The 19,732-nt window shown below is 64.5% G+C and overlaps 1 protein-coding gene across 1 annotated transcript; it reads left to right on the forward strand.

Moving 5' to 3' along the window:
* The first annotated feature begins 32 nt into the window (after positions 1–32).
* Positions 33–19,433, forward strand: LMTK3 (lemur tyrosine kinase 3). The gene is made up of 15 exons (XM_073322201.2): positions 33–766; positions 4,151–4,284; positions 4,532–4,682; positions 6,089–6,165; positions 6,645–6,763; positions 7,534–7,621; positions 8,070–8,218; positions 8,621–8,705; positions 9,392–9,513; positions 10,063–10,212; positions 11,064–13,423; positions 13,984–14,306; positions 16,731–16,845; positions 17,339–17,572; positions 17,880–19,433. The coding sequence occupies exons 1-15, from the start codon at positions 679–681 to the stop codon at positions 17,894–17,896; spliced, it is 4,212 nt and encodes a 1,403-aa protein (XP_073178302.2). The 5' UTR covers positions 33–678; the 3' UTR covers positions 17,897–19,433.
* The last annotated feature ends 299 nt before the right edge of the window (positions 19,434–19,732 follow it).

The following is a 19,732-nucleotide window of genomic DNA, read 5'->3' on the forward strand; positions in this document are numbered from 1 at the left end:
ACTTGGGGGGGGGGTCTGTCCGAAGGGGGTGGGTCTTGTCTCCATCAATTCCAGCAGCCCCGCTCCCCAGCCAGGCGGATGCCGAAATCAGCCAGCCTCCCATTGGATTTGATCCTCCTTTTCTTCTCCCCTTCCCCCCCTCATCCACTTCCCCGCCCCCCCCCATCCCTGGAAAAGGGGGGGAAACCCAGACGTCGGCCGGGATCTCCCCTCCCCCGCCCCAGTCTTCCTTTCCGCCCTGCATCCCACCCTCCCCAATTCTTCTCCCCCCACTCTATTGTTGGCATGGGCATAGCCCGTGCCTGATCCTTCCTATCGCTTGGCCCCCGCCAGCCCTCCGCTGGGCGGATTGGCCCCTTCCCTCCTTCCCCTGGGGGCCCTGAGGCGGAGGAAGGAAGGAAGATGCTTCGGGATGAAAACCCGGTAGCAGCCCAGGCCAGGCCGGCCCATCTTCCCGGAGATGCGAAGCCGGGGTGCCCTCTGGCCCGGGTCCCCCTCGTCCCGTCGGATGTGTGAAAGCCACCGGGCACGCCCCCCCTGTCCCGCGCACCTCCCCCGTTTCAGGCGGCGGGGCCCGCGCCTGGCTTCCCTACCCCGGGTCCCCCCCGCTCCCTCCCCGGACCTAGGCCATCTCCCCGCCGGTGGCCCCCGCCGATTGATGCCCGCCGAGCCCCGACAATGCTAAGACAGGGGCCTGTCGTCCTGCTGGCCGCCTCTATGTCGTATTTCAACCCGGACAGAGCCTTGGCAGCGCCGCTGGAGAACGGTGAGCCCCGGGCCTGGACGGCCTCCCTGGTGTCTGGGCATGCGGAGGGGACAGATCCCCTGGCGGATCCCCCCCCTCCGGTCCTTCCACCTCTTCATCCCTCCTCTGCTTCCTTCATCCCTTCTGTCGCTGTAACCTGCTTACCATCCCTCCTCCATCCCTTCCTTGTTCGCTCTAACCTGCTTTCCTTTCTTCCGCCATCCCTCCCTTCGCTCCCTCCCTCCGCCATCCCCTTCCTTCGCTCCCTCCATCCGCTGTCCCATTCCTCCTTCATCCCTCTGCCATCCCCTTCCTCCTTCATGCCTTCCTTCGCTCCCTCCCTCCGCCATCCCCTTCCTTCGCTCCCTCCGTCCACCGTCCCATTCCTCCTTCATCCCTCCGCCATCCCCTTCCTCCTCCATCCCTTACTTCACTCATTCCATCCGCCGTCCCATGCCTCCTTCCTCCCTCCGCTGTCCCATTCCTCCTCCATCTCTCCCTTCACTCCCTCCCTCTGACATCCCCTTCCTCCTTCATCCCTCCGCTGTCCCATTCCTCCTCCATCTCTCCCTTCACTCCCTCCCTCCGACATCCCCTTCCTCCTTCATCCCTCCGCTGTCCCATTCCTCCTTCATCCCTTCCTTCACTCCCTCCGTCCACCGTCCCATTCCTCCTTCATCCCTCCGCCATCCCCTTCCTCCTTCATCCCTTCCTTCGCTCCCTCATCCGCTGTCCCATTCCTCCTTCATCCCTCTGCCATCCCCTTCCTCATTCATCCCTTCCTTCACTCCCTCTGCCATCCCTTTCCTCCTTCATGCCTTCCTTCGCTCCCTCCCTCCGCCGTCCGCTTCCTCCTTCATCCCTTCCTTCGCTTGTTCCATCCGCCACCCCATTCCTCCTTCCTCCCTCCGCTGTTCCCTTCCTCCTTCATCCCTTCCTTCGCTACCTCCCTCCGCCATCCCTTTCCTCCTTCATCCCTTCCTTCGCTCCCTCCCTCCAACGTCCCCTTCCTCCTCCATCCCTTCCTTTGCTCCCTCCCTCCGACATCCCCTTTCTCCTTCATCCCTTCCGTCGCTGTAACCTGCTTACCATTCCTCCTCCATCCCTTCCTTGTTCGCTCTAACCTGCTCTCCATACTTCCTTCATCCCTCCCTTCTCTACTTCCCTCTGCCATCCCTTTTCTCCTTCATCCCTCCCTTCGCTCCCTCCCTCCACCATTCCCTTCCTCCTCCAGCCCTTCCTTCGCTCCCTACCTCTGCCGTCCCCTTCCTCCTCCAGCCCTTCCTTCACTCTCTCCTTCCGATGTCCCCTTCTTCCTTCATCCCTCTGCCGTCCCCTTCCTCCTTTATCCCTCCCTTCGCTACCTCCCTCTGCCATCCCTTTTCTCCTTCATTCCTTCCTTCTCTCCCTCCCTTCGCCATCCCTTTCCTCCTTCATCCCTCCACCATTCCATTCCTCCTCCATCTCTCCCTTCGCTCCCTCCCTCTGACGTCCCCTTCCTCCTCCATCCCTTCCTTTGCTCCCTCCATCCACCGTCCCCTTCCTCCTTCATGCCTTCCTTCGCTCCCTCCATCCGCCGTCCCCTTCCTCCTCCATCCCTTCCTTCGCTCCCTCCATCCGCCGTCCCCTTCCTCCTCCATCCCTTCTTTTGCTCCCTCCCTCCGCCGTCCCCTTCCTCCTTCATCCCTTCCTTCGCTCCCTCCCTCCGCCGTCCCCTTCCTCCTCCATCTCTTCCTTTGCTCCCTACCTCTGCCATCCCCTTCCTCCTCCATCCCTTCCTTTGTTCCCTCCATCCGCCGTCCCCTTCCTCCTCCATCCCTTCCTTCACTCCCTCTATCCTCTGTCCCCTTCCTCCTTCATCCCTCTGCCATCCCCTTCCTCCTTCATCCCTTCCTTCGCTCCCTCCCTCCGCTGTCCCCTTCCTCCTCCATCCCTTCCTTCGCTCACTCCCTCTGCTGTCCCCTTCCTCCTCCATCCCTTCCTTTGCTCCCTCCATCCGCCTTCCCCTTCCTCCTCCATCCCTTCCTTCGCTCCCTCCATCCGCCTTCCCCTCCCTCCTCCATCCCTTCCTTCGCTCCCTCCATCCGCTGTCCTCCTCCATCCCTTCCTTCGTTTCCTCCCTCCGCCGTCCCCTTCCTTCGCTCCCTCCCTCCGCCATCCCATTCCTCCTTCATCCCTCTGCCGTCCCCTTCCTCTCCCTCCCTTCCTTCGCTCCCTCCATCCGCTGTCCCCTTCCTCCTCCATCCCTTCCTTCGCTCCCTCCCCGCCATGTCCCATTTCTCCTTCCTTACTTCTGTCCCACCTGTTTTCCACCCCTCCATCGAGCACCACCTGGTTGCACGCCCCGACACGACCCCATCACTTTGTGTGTCATTTGGGGGGCTGGGTCGGGATGGGGGTTTTCCTCCCCCGTGGCTGGGTTGTAAGTTTCTCTTCTTAGGTGGCCAGGCCTGTCCCCTCCACAGAGCGGCTTAGTCAGTCCCGGGCTAGTGACATGTGTTTGTGTGGCGGCAGGAGGGTGGGGATGGGGTGTTGGGAGTTGGGGTGCTGGTGGGGGGGGTGCGTTATGGATTTTGCGGGGAGGGGAGAGGTCCACATTTCGGGCGGCTGGGCCTGTTGGGCCACTGATCGGTGGCACCCTGGTATGACGGGAGTGTGTGGGACCTGGGCCTGGTTCCCAGCAAGTTGGTTGAGGGGGCGTGTCTGGGTCCAGTCCCCAGAGCAGGTGTTTGGGGGTGGTTTTGGGTCAGGTTTCGGGAGGGGTAATTTGGGGTACAAGAGCTGTCGGCCTGGTGCCCGGTGGGTGAGTTGCAGGTAGTGTCTTGGCCCGGTTACTAGTGGGGCAGTTGGGGATCAAGGCCCAATTCCTAGTCAGTGATTTGGGGAGGGGTCTTGGCCCAATTCCTGATGGGTGAATTCGGAGAAGTCTGTCTGTCTGTCCGCGCTCCACATCCATCCATCCATCCCTCGCCCCCTCCCTAAATCCTGCATTTGCCACGAATTACCATTTCAACGGGGACTGGGCGTTATTTGCCCTGTAACGCCCGGAACTGGTAGCGGTTCCAATGGGGTTTTCCCCACAGAGCTCAATCACGACAGTCCCAGGAATGGGGGAGGGTCCGGACCACTGGGGCATGTTGTGACGGGGGGAAGAGGAGTCTGGGCAGTGGTCTTCAAGAGCGGGGAGGGGGCCTGAATTAACGACCGTGTGGGAGCTATGCAGAAATGAGCTGTTATATCAATAGCTGAGCACAGTGGTCTAACCCGTCCCCCGCCCTGCCCCAGAGGTGGCCGCATCTCAGTGCCATGCAAGGGATCCCTGTATAACCAGCTCCCGTGCCCTGCCCCAGAGGGGCTGCATCTCAGCACCGGGCCAGTTCTTACTCTCATTTCTCTCTCCCCTAGATGGTCTGTCCCAAGGCCGGTTCCCTCTTGCACCCCCATATGCCGTGGTCTTGATCTCCTGTTCAGGTCTCCTGGCCTTCATCTTTCTCCTGCTCACCTGTCTGTGCTGCAAACGGGGCGATGTTGGCTTCAAGGTGAGAGGTGGCTGGGGCTGGGGAGGAGCACAGCTGGGTGTCACAGGGCATGCTGGCCTTTTAAGGGAAAACCACACACCTGGAACACCCCTGTTCTGAGCCCGGGACCACCTGCCTTCCACCCCTGGGATTTGTGGTTCCCAGGCCCTGTGCCTTGAGAGACATAGGCCCTAGAAAGGAGGGAGCAAGTGGAGAGAGACACGACACCCCAGGTCCTCATGCGTCCCTGTCTGCTTGCACCCTGCAGGAGTTCGAGAACCCGGATGGGGAGGAGTATTCAGGGGAGTACACGCCACCCGCCGAGGAGACCTCATCGTCCCAGTCCATCCCAGACGTCTACATCCTGCCGCTCTCTGAGGTCTCGCTCCCGGCTCCCAGCCAGCAGATGCCCAAGACAGGTAGAGGACATGCTTGTCTCCCAACTGGGTGTGATACATGCCTGGACTGTGGGGATGGGGTGGTTTGGAAAACCAGGTTCTTGGTTGTCCAGTGGGAATGGGCTATGTTAGCTTGGTTCTAGGCTAGTCAATGGAGACTGGGTGCCTCTGGTTCTTGGTTAGTCAATGGGCAAGGGGGAGTTCTGGTTCTAGACTAGTCTATGGAGGCAGGGAGACTCTGGTTCTAGGCTTGTCAGTGGGATTGGTGGTACTGGTTCTAAGCTAGTCCATGGGGAGGCATTGGTTCTACACTAGTCAACTGGGATGTGGTGACTCTTATTTTAGGTAGTTGACGAGGATGAGAAAGCTCTGGTTCTAGGCTAATCAACATGGAAGAGGTTATTCTGGTCAGTGGAGATGGACTGACTCCGTTTCCAGGCTAGCCAATGGGGATGAAATGGCTCTGGAAATAAGGTTCTAAGCTACCCAGTGAGTGTTGAGACACTATGTGTAGACCCACCAGGATCTAGATCAGCCACTAATTATTTATTAGGTCAAAACTAGACCTGACAAAGGGGCTGAAATGGCTGCAGCCTTGAACTAGCATCCGGGACACAATGGCATTAGATGCCACATTCTGGATCAGCAGATAGGGCAAAAGACCACAGACCATGTTCTAGACTACCCAATGAGGACGCAGAGATTCTGGTAACCACATTCTACATTAAACAGTGAAGATTCAGTGACTGGAGGCTGGGATCTAGAGTAGCCAATGTAAATGCAGCAAATCAAGAAAGCAGGTTCTAGACCAATCAATGAGGCAGCAGTGACACTGTAAAGCAGACTCTAGACTAACCAAATGTGGAAGTAATGACACTGGGAAAGAGGGTCTAGACTAACAATGTTCTAGCTCTGGAAATCTCTTTATAGACAAGTAATGTTCTAGACTAACTAGTGTGGACAAAGCAGCTCTGGACACCATGTTCTAGATTAGTCTATGACACTAGGGGTATATTCAAAAAAATGTTCTCAGATGCAATGACTCTCGCAACCCGATTCTAGACCAGTGAGGTTCTAGATGAGTGGGTGCAGATGAAGCAACTCTGGAAAGCACATTCTAGACTAGCAATCGAGGTGTCCGCTCCATTCGAAGCCATGTTCTAGATGACCCAATGGGGATGCAGTGACTCTGGGAACATGGTTCTAGATTAGCCAGTGATTCTGGAAGCCATGTTGCGGAGGAGCCGATGACCCAGCCTCCTGGGGGCCTCTGAAGGAGGATTGCGACCCCCTGGTCCTAACCTCTTTCCTGCTAGGAGGAGGGATCGGATGAAGGTGGGTAGAGGGCCGTCACGGGAGCTCCCTTCTCCCCAGTGGAGGTGCTGGCAGGGTTCAGCCCCTCCTCACCCTCCTGTGTCCCCTTCCAGACCTAGTGAAGCATCTGGGCTTGAGCCGGCAGCACCTCAGCTACCTGCAGGAGATCGGGAACGGCTGGTTTGGGAAGGTGAGTGCGCCTCCCCTGCCACTTTGCTACCTGCTCCCCGCCCCCCCGGCCTCCACAGGTGTCACATCCAGGGAGAGCCGGTTCCCACCTGTCCCCAGGGCAGGGACTAGCTGGCTCAAGGGGGCAGGGAATGGGGCACGGGGCCTTTCCCCTCTAGAGGACGCCAACTCCCACCCCGCCCCAGGGCAGGGACTGGCTGGCTTGGGGTGGGAGTGGGAATGGGGCTCAGGGCCTTTCCGCTCTAGTGACGGGGAGCTGTTCCCATCTGACACGCCATTTTGTTGCCCCTGTGTGAAACAAGTTTGCGGGGTCTCAGCAGCCCCCGCACCAGAGAGGCCGAGGGCTGGACGGGCCTCAGAGACTGCACGCTAATCTGCCCCCCTAGTGGGGGCCCCCCACCACAGGCGGAGGCATGGGGGGGGGATTGGGCCCCACTGGGGTGCAGACCCTGTGGTATGACTGTCAGATCTGTCTCCTAGGTGATCCTGGGGGAGATCTTCTCTGACTTCACCCCAGCCCAGGTGGTGGTGAAGGAGCTCCGGGTCAGCGCCGGACCCCTGGAGCAGAGGAAGTTCCTGTCGGAGGCTCAGCCCTACCGGTAATTAGGGGATGGGGGATCCCCAGAAGTGGCTGCATCTCAGCGCTGGGCGAGGGGTCCCCGTATACTCAGTCCCTGTGCCGCACCCCAGAGGTGGCTGCACCTCAGTGCCGGGCGAGGGGTCCCCGTATACCCAGGCCTCGCGCCCCACCCCAGAAGCAGTCACATCTCAGCATCCTTAGAGCACAAAGATAAGAGGAAACCTGTATCATGCAGTGGTGTGAAAGCAGCCCATGGTGGTCCTGTTTCAACCCAGACTTACTGAGATTGGGGGCAGGGCTTGCCACACCTGTGTTTAAAGCCACAGCGTCGAGATAAAAGTCCCACCGCTAAAAATCACCACACACACACACACACCCCCACGCCTCCTTCCCCAGCCCATCAGTAGGGGAGGATCTGGGAAGGGTTTCGAGGAGCTAGTCACTGGGATCGTCCCCCACCCCTCTCCACTGAGGATCCCACAGCATTTTCCAGCCCTTTGGGAAACTTTCTGCCCCCTGTGGAAAGGGCAGGAGCCTCCCCCCCACACACACACACTTTGCGGAGGGGGAAATCGAGGCACGTGGGGGAGGGGCTTGCCCAGACTAAATCATTGTCAGAGCTGCCGAGAGAACCCAGGAGTCCTGGCTCCCAGCCCCCTCCCCACTCTAACCACCAGACTCCCCTCCCCTCCCCGAGCCAGGATAGAACCCAGGCATCCGGGTGCCGCTGTTGCCATGGGGAATGACAGTGCTCTCGCTCTCTCTCTCTCTGTCCCCCCGGCTTTGAAGAAGCCTTCAGCACCCGAACATCCTGCAGTGTCTGGGGCTGTGCACGGAGACCATCCCCTTCCTGCTCATCATGGAGTTCTGCCAGCTGGTGAGCGCGGGCGGGGGCTGCGTGGGGATGGGGGGGGGGCGCAGCGCTGTCCCCTCGTGGCTGGGCTCAGAACAGCCCTGTGGGGGTGTGGGGGGGCTTTGTGTGTGTGTGTGTCCCCTGATGGCTGGGCTCAGAATGGCTCTCTTTGTGTTTGTGTCGTCCCACTGCTCTCTGGTGGCTGGGAGCAGAACTCCCCGCTGGGCGTGTGTGTGTCTGTCCGAGAAGGGGAGTGCGCCCTCTCCTGGGGGCAGTGCGCACTGCCGACCTGTGTGTCATAGCCCCATGCTGCCGGAAGCTGGGTGGGGAATCCCCACTCTACCAGCTGCTGTGGGCTCCAAGGTTGCTGCCGGTTGCTGGAGGGGTACGGTGGCCCCCGCGGGGTCCCCGGTGCCCCCATCTGTGCCCCGGCCTGCCTGACCTCCCCCCCATCCCTCCCCCGTTGCCCCAGGGCGACTTGAAGCGCTACCTGCGAGCCCAGCGCCAGGCCGAGGGGCTGACCCCCGACCTGCTGACCCGCGACCTCGGCACCCTGCAGCGCATGGCCTATGAGCTCACCTTGGGGCTGCTGCACCTCCACAAGAACAATTACATCCACAGGTGAGCACCCGGACGCCGGGGTTCTCTCCCGGCTGCGGGAGGGGAGGGGATTCAGGGGGTTAGTGCCAGGAGGGAGGACTGGGGGCCAGGACTCCTGGGTTCTATCCCACCTCCGAGAGGGGAGGGGGGTCTAGTGGTTAGAGCAGGGAGGGCTGGGGGCCAGGACTCCTGGGTTCTATTCCACCTCCGAGAGGGGAGGGGGGGTTTAGTGGTTAGAGCAGGGAGGGCTGGGGGCCAGGACTCCTGGGTTCTATCCCACCTCCGGGAGGGGAGGGGGATGGAGGGATTAGAGTGGGGGTGTCTGGGAGGTAGCGCTCTCCCCAGGGCAGGTGTGACACAGGTGGGGTGTCCCCAGGGGAAGCTGCCGGCTGCTGACTGGGGTCTCCCCACATTCCCCCACAGCGACCTAGCCCTGCGGAACTGCCTGCTGACCTCCGACCTCACCGTCCGGGTCGGCGACTATGGCCTCTCGCACAACAACTACAAGGTGCGAGCCCTGGGGTGGGGCGGGGACTGGCTGGCTCAGGGGGGTGGGAAATGGGTCATGGGGCCTTTCCCCTCTAGGGGGCGCCGGCTCCCACCCGGCCCCAGGGCGGGGACTGGCTGGCTCAGGGGGGTGGGAAATGGGTCATGGGGCCTTTCCCCTCTAGGGGGCGCCGGCTCCCACCCGGCCCCAGGGCAGGGACTGGCTGGCTCAGGGGGGTGGGAAATGGGGCTGGCCTTTCCCCTCTAGGGGGCGCCGGCTCCCACCCGGCCCCAGGGCAGGGACTGGCTGGCTCAGGGGGGTGGGGAATGGGTCATGGGGCCTTTCCCCTCTAGGGGGCGCCGGCTCCCACCCGGCCCCAGGGCAGGGACTGGCTGGCTCAGGGGGGTGGGAAATGGGTCATGGGGCCTTTCCCCTCTAGGGGGCGCCGGCTCCCACCTGGCCCCAGGGCGGGGACTGGCTGGCTCAGGGGGGTGGGAAATGGGGCTGGCCTTTCCCCTCTAGGGGGCGCCGGCTCCCATCCGGCCCCAGGGCAGGGACAGGCTGGCTCAGGGGGGTGGGGAATGGGTCATGGGGCCTTTCCCCTCTAGGGGGCGCCGGCTCCCACCCGGCCCCAGGGCAGGGACTGGCTGGCTCAGGGGACTCAGGGGGGTTCCTGCCCGGTGCTGACCCCTCTCCCCCCTGTGCAGGAGGATTATTACATCACCCCCGACCGGCTGTGGATCCCGCTGCGCTGGGCGGCGCCGGAGCTGCTGGACGAAGTTCACGGGACGCTCGTGGTGGTGGATCAGAGCAAGGAGAGCAACGTCTGGTGAGTCCCGCACTGTGTCCCGGAGCCCTCTGCCCCCTGCCGAGCCCCGGGGCAGCCAGGGCCGCCCCCAGCCTGAGGGGCAAAGGGTCAGTAAGGGGGAAGCTTTGGCGGGAGCACTGTCTCAGAGCTACCTGTTCTACGTGGCTGTTAACCCGCCCCCGCGCCCAACCCCAGAGGGGCCGCATCCCAGCACCGGGCAAGGGGTCCCTATATAACCAGCCCCCACCCCCCACCCCACAGGGGCTGCGTCTCAGCAGCAGGTGAGGGGTTCCCATATACCCCCGCCCATGCCCCACCCGAGAGGGGCCGCATCTGAGCACTGGTGAGGAGTCCCCGTTTAACCAGCCCATGTGTCCACCCCAGAGGGGCTGCGTCCCAGCGCTGGGGTCCCGTATACCCAGCCCCTGCACTCCACTCCACAGGGGCCACATCCAAGCACCACACGAGGGGTCCCCGTATACCCAGCCGCCGCGCCTCACCCCAGAGCAGCTGCATCTCAGCGCCGGGCAAGGGGTCCCCGCACTCACCCCGTAACCCTGCTTTGCCCAGGTCCCTGGGGGTGACGATGTGGGAGCTGTTTGAATTCGGCAGCCAGCCCTACCGGCACCTGTCGGACGAGGAGGTTCTCGCCTTCGTCATCAAAGAGCAGCAGATGAAGCTGGCCAAGCCACGCCTGAAGCTGCCCTACTCCGACTACTGGTGAGTGCTGGCTCCCTGCCCCACAGCCGCCCCAGCTCCCCGGCAGGTCCCAGCAAGCGGCTGGGTCTGTGGGGAGCTAGCTGGCCATGACCCTAGCCTGGTACAGCCGCTCCAAAGGGCTGAGGACCACCGGACTCGGTGTGCGCCTGATGGGCTCTTCCATCGCTGACAGCCATGGGTGGTTCCTGGCTGGGCTGTTGCTGGGCCCCATCACTGCTTCATTTCGCCGTTCATCTTGTCCTGCTTTGCTCTGTGTCTCCGGCTGTTGTTTTCTGACTGTTCTTCTTTCTCTCTGACCGTTGTTTTCCGAATGGTCCTCTGCCTCCCTCTCTAGCTGTGTTTTTCTGACTGTTCTTCCGTCTCCGACTGTTTTTCTGTCTCTACAGATTTTACTTTCTACTTTTCTGTTTGTTTGTTTTTTCTGGCTGTTCTTCTGTCTCTCTCTGACAGGCTGTTTTTCCCCCCGACTGTTCTTCTGTTTCTGCCTGTTCTTCTGTCTCTCTCTGAGTTTTTTTCTGGCTGTTCTGCTTCTTTTTGACAGTTCTTCTGTATCTTTGGCTGTTACTTTCTGACTGCTCTGTCTGTTTTCCAATTCTTCTGTCTCTTTCTGGCAGTTGTTTTCAGACTGTTCTTTCACCTCTCTCCAGCTGTTTCTCTGGCTGTTGTTTTCTGCCGGTCCTTCTGTGTCTCTCTGGCTGTTCTTCAGTCTCTACAGCTGGCTTATTCCTGACTCTTCTCTCTCTCTCCCTCTGGTGCTTCTTCCACCTCTCCAGCTGTTTGTTTTCCGACTGTTCTTCTCTGACTGTTCCATCCCGCCCTGCCCTGACCGCCCCCTCTCCCTCCCATTGCAGGTACGAGGTGATGCAGTCCTGCTGGCTGCCGGCGCCACAGCGTCCCACGCTGGAGGAGCTGCACCTGCAGCTGACCTACCTGCTGACGGAGCGCTGCCATGCGCAGGCGGAGGAGAGTTTCGAGTGGCGCTGGAATGCCCTGAAGCCCAAGCGCTCGCCGGCCGCCTCCCCCGCAAGCCGGCGCCGCTCGGAGGAGATCTCGGCCTACCCGCTGCTGGATGGCTTCCAGGGGGCCGACCTGGACGATGTCCTGACGGTCACCGAGAGCAGCCGGGGGCTGAACTTCGAGTACATGTGGGAGAAGGCCCGGCTGGGGCGCTGGAAGGCCGGGGCTGCCCCCTCCAGCAACGGCGGCCTGGCCGTGCCCGGCGCCAACCCCTTCTACGAGGCGCCCGCGCGGCAGAGCCTGGAGACGCCCAGCGTGGTCCCGGTGATTAGCGCCCGCAGTCCCTCGGTCAGCAGCGAGTACTACATCCGGCTGGAGGAGCACGGGGACGGGGAAGGGCCCGAGGGCCCTGTCTGCACCCCCAGCCCCGTCTACGAGCGCCAATACGGGGTGCCCGGCTCCCCGCCAGAGCCCCTCTTCCCTTCCGACTGGGACCCCATTGAAGCAGGCCGGGGCAGCCCCCCGCCACCAGCCCGCCGCCGCCTCCTGCCAGAGGGGCCGTCCAGCTGGGCCCCCGGTGCCACCAACCCCTTCATCTCGGCGTCCCGGGAGCCGGTGCGGCATGGCGCCAACCCCTTCCGGGCCGAGATCCAGGAGACCTCGCTGACGGAGCCGGCGCCAGGGGGCGTCTTCCTGGGGGAGTCGCTCCTGCACGTGTACCGGGAGCTGAAGGAGCAGCAGCACGGCTGGGACTGCGAGGGGCTGGAGGAGCGGGGGGCCGGGGAGACGCTGGCGGGGGACCCCTCGGAGTTCCGCCCCTCGCCCCCCTGGGACCGGGAGCCCTCGCTGATGGAGGAGCAGAGCTCAGCCGGCAGCACGGACGGGGAGGACGCCAGCAGCGGGGGGGCCGGGCGCCGCAACCCCCTGCTCTGCCCCCTCTGCAGCCGGGGCGGGCGGTGCCGCTGCGCCCCGGGCCGGGGGGAGGTCGTGAGTGGCTGGAGCAACCACGCCCCCATCCCCCGGCCCCACCGCGACAGCTACGGCACCGAGGACGACTCCTCCCTCAAGGTGGAGCGGGGCTCCCTGGCCGACTGCCCCATCCTGCTGGGAGAGGGGCCCCCCGGGGCCGGAGAGGGCGGGGCCGAGCCCCCCGCCCCGCCCCCGCCCTCGGCCTTCTACGACCCGCTGATGGGCGCGGCCGTGGTGAGCTACGAACTCCAGGACTACCCCAAGCGGGGGGCGGCCGGGCGGCCGCCGGGCTCGCCCTTCCCCGGCCTGACGGCCGCCTGCTGCAGCGCCATCATGCCGGTGGAGATCCCGCCCCTGGCCACGCTGGCGGAGAGCACCGACGAGGAGACCATCGCCATCGTGCCCGAGGCTGCGGACGGCTTCGCGGACGGCCCCCAGATCGGCCTGGCCCTGGCGGGCCGGCCGAAGGGCCCGCTGGACTCCGGGGACTCGCTGGACCTCCCCTCCAACGCCAGCTCCTCCGAGGGCTGCAGCCCGGCCTCCCGCTTCTCCTCGCCGGGCCAGAAGTTCCCCGACAGCGGCTACGAGACGGAGAGCACCTTCTCCCCGGAGCTCCTCGTCCGGGAGGCCGAGGAGCGGACTGAGGAGGAAGAGGACGGGGAGCTGCCCGGCCAAGGGGACGCCCCCCAGCTGCCCCCCACGCCCCTCTCGGAGTCCACCAGCGACCTGACACTGTCGGAGGCGACGCCGGGGATGGAGGAGGAGGTGGACGTGGGGCGGGGGCTGGCCTGTTTTTCGGACGGCGAGGCAGAGGGGGGCCAGGGGGAGGAGGAGGTGCCGGCAGCGGGGCAGGGCGGGGGGCAGCTGGCCAAGACAGAGGCCGGCTTCGTGGTGCAGGTGTGCAAGGAGCAGCTGCTGGTGTCGCTGCGGGAGAACATCACCCGCAACCTGCTCTGCAGCTACCGGGACCCAAGGACCCCGGCGTCCGGGGCCCCAGCTGCCAAGGAGGAGGCCGTGATCCGGCTCTGGGCCCTGGAGCCCGAGGGGGCCCAGGGCACCCAAGACGAGGAGGAAGGGGGCAGCGGAGAGGCGGCAGGCGGGCCGCCCCAGGAAGAGGAGCAAGGGGCGGAGAGCGAGGAAGGGCAGCTGGACGGCCAGGGGGCGCCGGAGCTGAGCGGGGAGGCCCCTGTCCCCAGCCCCGAGGGGGCCGACCCGGCGTCTGAGCAGCCGCAGCCCCACTCGGACTTCAGCACGGCGGGGAGCCCAGGCAGCGAGGACATCAAAGGTGGGGAGACGCCAGGGGCCGGGGATGCCATCGGAGGGAGGGGGCAGGGACCGTCTGGGGGGAGGGATAGGGGCCATCTGGGGGAAGGGATGGGGACCATCTTGGGGGGAAGGGGGTGCCATCTGGGGGAAGGGATGGGGACCATCTGGGGGGGGAAGGGGGTGCCATCTGGGGGAAGGGATGGGGACCGTCTGGGGGGGAAGGGGGTGCCATCTGGGGGAAGGGATGGGGACCATCTTGGGGGGAAGGGGGTGCCATCTGGGGGAAGGGATGGGGACCATCGGGGGGGGAAGGGGGTGCCATCTGGGGGAAGGGATGGGGACCGTCTGGGGGGAAGGGGGTGCCATCTGGGGGCAGGGAGAGGGACCGTGTGAGGGGGAAGGGTACCCTCTGCAGGACAGAGGAAGGGAGGTGTGGGGGGGTGGAAGGAGGGAGGATGGGGGTGTGGGGCGGCGGGGACGGTGGCAGGGATGGATGGGGGGGGCGGCGACCCTGACCTCTCAACCCTGACCCTGACCTTTGCCCCCCCTTCTCTCCCCCTGCCCCATCCCCGCCTGCAGCCAAGGTCTCGCGCCTGTCTCTGTCGCTGCCCCCGCTGAGCCTGCAGCCCTTCGCCGGCCCGGGAGGGCGGAAGGGCTGCGGGGGGCTGGCGCCGGAGGAGGAGGGGGCCGGGCGGGGGGCGCTGGGGCCGGGCGAGGAGGAGGAGGACGAGGAGGCGCCGGGCGCCGGGGGCGTCCCCATCGTGGTCAGCGACTCGGACGACGGGCGCAACCTGCGCGGGCTGCTCAAGTCCCCGCGCTCGGCCGAGGAGGCTGCCGAGCTGGACCGGAAACGCAAGATGGTGTCCTTCTACGACGACGTCACCGTCTACCTCTTCGACCAGGTGAGGGCGGGGCCGGGGGAGGTGGGCGGGGCCCGGGGGACTAGGGCTGGACCGGAAACGCAAGATGGTGTCCTTCTACGACGACGTCACCGTCTACCTCTTCGACCAGGTGAGGGCGGGGCCGGGGGAGGTGGGCGGGGCCCGGGGGACTAGGGCTGGACCGGAAACGCAAGATGGTGTCCTTCTACGACGACGTCACCGTCTACCTCTTCGACCAGGTGAGGGCGGGGCCGGGGGAGGTGGGCGGGGCCCGGGGGACTAGGGCTGGACCGGAAACGCAAGATGGTGTCCTTCTACGACGACGTCACCGTCTACCTCTTCAACCAGGTGAGGGCGGGGCCCGGGGGATGTGGGCGGGGCCCGGGGGACTAGGGCTGGACCGGAAACGCAAGATGGTGTCCTTCTACGACGACGTCACCGTCTACCTCTTCGACCAGGTGAGGGCGGGGCCGGGGGAGGTGGGCGGGGCCCGGGGGACTAGGGCTGGACCGGAAACGCAAGATGGTGTCCTTCTACGACGACGTCACCGTCTACCTCTTCGACCAGGTGAGGGCGGGGCCGGGGGAGGTGGGCGGGGCCCGGGGGACTAGGGCTGGACCGGAAACGCAAGATGGTGTCCTTCTACGACGACGTCACCGTCTACCTCTTCAACCAGGTGAGGGCGGGGCCCGGGGGATGTGGGCGGGGCCCGGGGGACTGGGGCTGGACCGGAAACGCAAGATGGTGTCCTTCTACGACGACGTCACCGTCTACCTCTTCAACCAGGTGAGGGCGGGGCCCGGGGGAGGTGGGCGGGGCCCGGGGGACTAGGGCTGGACCGGAAACGCAAGATGGTGTCCTTCTACGACGACGTCACCGTCTACCTCTTCGACCAGGTGAGGGCGGGGCCGGGGGAGGTGGGCGGGGCCCGGGGGACTAGGGCTGGACCGGAAACGCAAGATGGTGTCCTTCTACGACGACGTCACCGTCTACCTCTTCGACCAGGTGAGGGCGGGGCCGGGGGAGGTGGGCGGGGCCCGGGGGACTAGGGCTGGACCGGAAACGCAAGATGGTGTCCTTCTACGACGACGTCACCGTCTACCTCTTCAACCAGGTGAGGGCGGGGCCCGGGGGATGTGGGCGGGGCCCGGGGGACTGGGGCTGGACCGGAAACGCAAGATGGTGTCCTTCTACGACGACGTCACCGTCTACCTCTTCAACCAGGTGAGGGCGGGGCCCGGGGGAGGTGGGCGGGGCCCGGGGGACTAGGGCTGGACCGGAAACGCAAGATGGTGTCCTTCTACGACGACGTCACCGTCTACCTCTTCGACCAGGTGAGGGCGGGGCCAGGGGAGGTGGGCGGGGCCCGGGGGACTGGGGCTGGACCGGAAACGCAAGATGGTGTCCTTCTACGACGACGTCACCGTCTACCTCTTCGACCAGGTGAGGGCGGGGCCGGGGGAGGTGGGCGGGGCCCGGGGGACTAGGGCTGGACCGGAAACGCAAGATGGTGTCCTTCTACGACGACGTCACCGTCTACCTCTTCGACCAGGTGAGGGCGGGGCCGGGGGAGGTGGGCGGGGCCCGGGGGACTAGGGCTGGACCGGAATCGCAAGATGGTGTCCTTCTACGACGACGTCACCGTCTACCTCTTCGACCAGGTGAGGGCGGGGCCGGGGGAGGTGGGCGGGGCCCGGGGGACTGGGGCTGGACCGGAAACGCAAGATGGTGTCCTTCTACAACGACGTCACCGTCTACCTCTTCGACCAGGTGAGGGCGGGGCCGGAGGAGGTGGGCGGGGCCCGGGGGACTGGGGCTGGACCGGAAACGCAAGATGGTGTCCTTCTACGACGACGTCACCGTCTACCTCTTCAACCAGGTGAGGGCGGGGCCCGGGGGATGTGGGCGGGGGCCGGGGGACTGGGGCTGGACCGGAAACGCAAGATGGTGTCCTTCTACGACGACGTCACCGTCTACCTCTTCGACCAGGTGAGGGCGGGGCCGGGGGAGGTGGGCGGGGCCCGGGGGACTGGGGCTGGACCGGAAACGCAAGATGGTGTCCTTCTACGACGACGTCACTGTCTACCTCTTCGACCAGGTGAGGGCGGGGCCCGGGGGAGGTGGGCGGGGCCTGGGGGACTGGGGCTGGACCGGAAACGCAAGATGGTGTCCTTCTTCGACGACCTCACCGTCTACCTCTTTGACCAGGTGAGGGCGGGGCCTGGGGATGTGGGCGGGGCCTGAGGATGTGGGCGGGGCCTGGGGATGTGGGCGGGGCCTGGGGGATGGAGGGCGGGGCCAGGAGAGCAGCAGGTCGAGTCTGGTTTAGGAAGGCGGGGATAAGGAATAGGGAGGAGCCATGGGTGTGGGGGTGATGGGAAGGGGGCGGGGCCAGGCCGGGAGTGGGCGGGGCCTATGGATTAATTCTCCCCCGTCTGCTCCTAGGAGACACCCACCAACGAGCTGAGCTCACAGAGCGGCCCGGAGGGCGAGGGCGGCACCACCCAGGGCCCCACGGGGCAGCCTGCCCTCGAGGCCTTCCCGCCCGCCGACGGATTCAGTGAGCCCCGCACCACGGGGGTGGGAATGGCTCCCCGGGGGGTGGGTGGGGCTAAGCCATCACCAATTATTTCATGGGCTCATTTGCTTATTTTAAAATGCTCATTTGCATACAGCCATAAACAGCAGCTGCCGGTCGACACCCCCTTGCCAGGGTGCCCCGAGGCGGGCGGCAGGGGAGGAAGCTGAGCCAGGGGGAGGTGGGTGCTCAAGGGGGCTCAGGAGGAGATGGGGGGCTAGACACAGGCCACATATCCCCATGGGGAAGGGGGAAGGGGGCCTTGGCGTTGCCCAATGGGGAAATGGGCGTTGGCCGTGCTAACCAATTGGGGAGGGGACATCAGCCATGATGACCAATGAGGGGAGGGGAGGTCAGCTGTGCTGACCAATGGGAAAAGGGGCATCGGCCCCAGTGGGGATCCCTCCCTGAGGAGGGGCCATTGGCAGTGGAGTGGGGCTGGCCATGCCCCCTCTCACCCTCCCCCTGCCCCCAGGTGGCAGCTTTGAATGGGACGACGATTTCCCGCTGATGGCCCAGAACCCATCTTTCGTCTCCATGGTGACAGACCCCAGCTCGGGGGCTCTCCCGACGCCGCCCCCCGTGCTGCTCCCAGCCAAGGGGGCAGAGCCCAGCCTGATGGATGCCCTGCGCTTCTCCCGCTTCACCGTCTCCCCCGCCCTCGAGCCCCACCTGGCCCCCCGCGAGGCCGAGCTGGCGCCCACAGCCAGTGAGTGAGACGGGAGACCGGGCTGATGGGCCTCTGGGGCTCATCCAGGGACAGGGAGGTGGCGGGATACCAGGGTAGATGGGCCCATGGGGCTCTCCAGGGGCAGAGAGAGGGCAGGATACTGGGGTGATGGGCCCGGCCCATGGGCCTGATCCAGCGGGGCAGGGAGGAGCAGGATACTGGGGTAGATGGGCTCATGAGGCTGATCCAGGGACAGGGAAGGGGCCGGGTATTGGGGTGATGGATGTGTGGGGCTGATCCAGGTCTTTTTGCTCTGTCCTTCTGCTCCTCTCTCTTTCTCTTCCAGACCCCATTGAGAACTGAGGCGGGGACCCACTCCGCAGCAATCAGGGACTCCATGGGGTGGCGCCAGGCCATCGCCCCCCCCCCCCCCGCACCCTCACCCGCTAGCCTGGCTGGGAGACGCATGCGCCAGGCATGTTCTGGGGGACACAGAGACCCATTGGCGCCCGGACGGGGGGGACAGCCAGCATTTTGGGGATCCCTCCCCCCACGAGTGCCCCCACAAGAACTTGCTTCTCTGGACAATTTTTTTACAGTGACTCAGACGATGGGGGGCAAGCAGGGGGGCAGCCAGGCTGCTGAATGTACCCGCCCCACCGTGCCCCTCTCTGCCCACTTCCCCCCACGTGGGAGTTTGCTGTCAAAACTCTGTCTTGTGCCAAATCCAACCTCGAGGGGCAGCGAGCTACGTATCAGGGTGGGGGGCTCAGACTGCCCCCCCGAGCGGCGTGGGGGTGGGGCCTGGAATTGGTCCCCCTACCGGTTTGTTTAACTCTTTGTGTCTCAAGCAAAGAGGGGAAATGCCCCATAACTCATCAGCAATGGGGGGATCCCCCCAACCAGCCCTGCCCCCCCGCACTGTGGAATGTAGGCCCCAAAGCTGCCACCCGCTTCCCCCTCCTGGCACCAGATGCCACCTGATGGATGGACAAGGGGGGGCATCATTATACAGACACCTTCGTGGCCCCCCCCAGGATATGCACTGACAATGGAGCACCCCCTCCCCCCTCCCCCGCAGCTGGAGATCAGCTGGGGCCCTGGGGTTCAGCGGGGAGGGGGAATGGCGGGGTGGGGGGAGATGGTTTGTCTTAAAAGGTCTGACGCTCACTGGTTTGTACTGGGGGCAGAGTGGAGACCCTGGGCTGGGGCAGGCGGCTGCTGGGTTATTACCAGCACTGGAGGGGGGCACCACCGGTTTATACTGGAAGCCTGATGGAGTCCATGGGGGTTACAGAGCCTTTTGGGGGGGGGGTTCACTGGGTATATTTTCTAGTCCGTGGGGCCCATCCCCTGCCTTTTGCCCATTGGGGTGCATGGGGATAGGCTTAGTGAATGGGGCACGGGGCCTTTCTCCTCTAGGGGGTGCCAGTTCCCATCTGGCCCCAGGGTGGGGGGACTGGCTGGCTCAGGGGGGCAGGGAATGGGACATGGGGCCTGTCCCCTCTAGGGGGCTCATCTACCTGGTATCCTGCCCCCTCCCTCACAGATCAGACCCATGGGTCCCTCTAGCCTGGTGTCCTGCCCCCCTGGATCAGACCCACAGGTCCCTCTACCCATGGGTCCCACCCCCTCGCCTAGCCCTATCTGGCCTGTGTCAGAAGTGGGGCTGGGCCTGGATTTCACCGGCACCCTCCAGCGTGCGTTTCTGGATCAGTTTGTCATTAATGGGGTGATCCACCTGCCCCCTCCGGCAAGAACTGAGCCCCCCCCCCACCACCACCTGCCAGGCAGCTGCCAAACAAGGCCGGGTCTGTAAATACGTGGGCATGGGGAGACCTTTGGCCTGCTCCCAATTTGCCAAAATGAACAAAGAGATTAAAAAAGAGTGAATATTAAACCCCAAGTGTCTCCTACCCACGAGCGAGCGAGTCACGAGGGGAGGCTGGCCCCATGGATGGCGGTGGGGTTGGGGGGGGCGAGGTGTGTGTGTGTCGGGGGGGAAGGAGGCTGTGGGGTGATAGATGGAGGGATCGAGTGCTGCATTGTACGGGATAGCAGGATGGAGTGGTCAGTGGGGGGAAGGATGGATGGGGAGAGGTACATGGGGGGATGGCAGGGGGGGAGATGGCTGGACAAACAGAGCAGGTAGAAGGGATGAGACGGGCCGGCCATGAGATGCTCCCCCCCCCCGTGTGG

This window comes from Lepidochelys kempii, chromosome 23 (genome assembly GCF_965140285.1).
Source record: "Lepidochelys kempii isolate rLepKem1 chromosome 23, rLepKem1.hap1, whole genome shotgun sequence".
Taxonomy (NCBI): domain Eukaryota; kingdom Metazoa; phylum Chordata; order Testudines; family Cheloniidae; genus Lepidochelys; species Lepidochelys kempii.

Bases quoted from the DNA above. Each gene is read 5' to 3' on its own strand.
- LMTK3 (XM_073322201.2), top strand. From the start codon at position 679: ATGCTAAGACAGGGGCCTGTCGTCCTGCTGGCCGCCTCTATGTCGTAT. The intron at 4,285-4,531 runs GTGAGAGGTGGC...TGCACCCTGCAG, and splicing joins GGGGCGATGTTGGCTTCAAG to GAGTTCGAGAACCCGGATGG. The intron at 4,683-6,088 runs GTAGAGGACATG...GTCCCCTTCCAG, and splicing joins CCAGCAGATGCCCAAGACAG to ACCTAGTGAAGCATCTGGGC.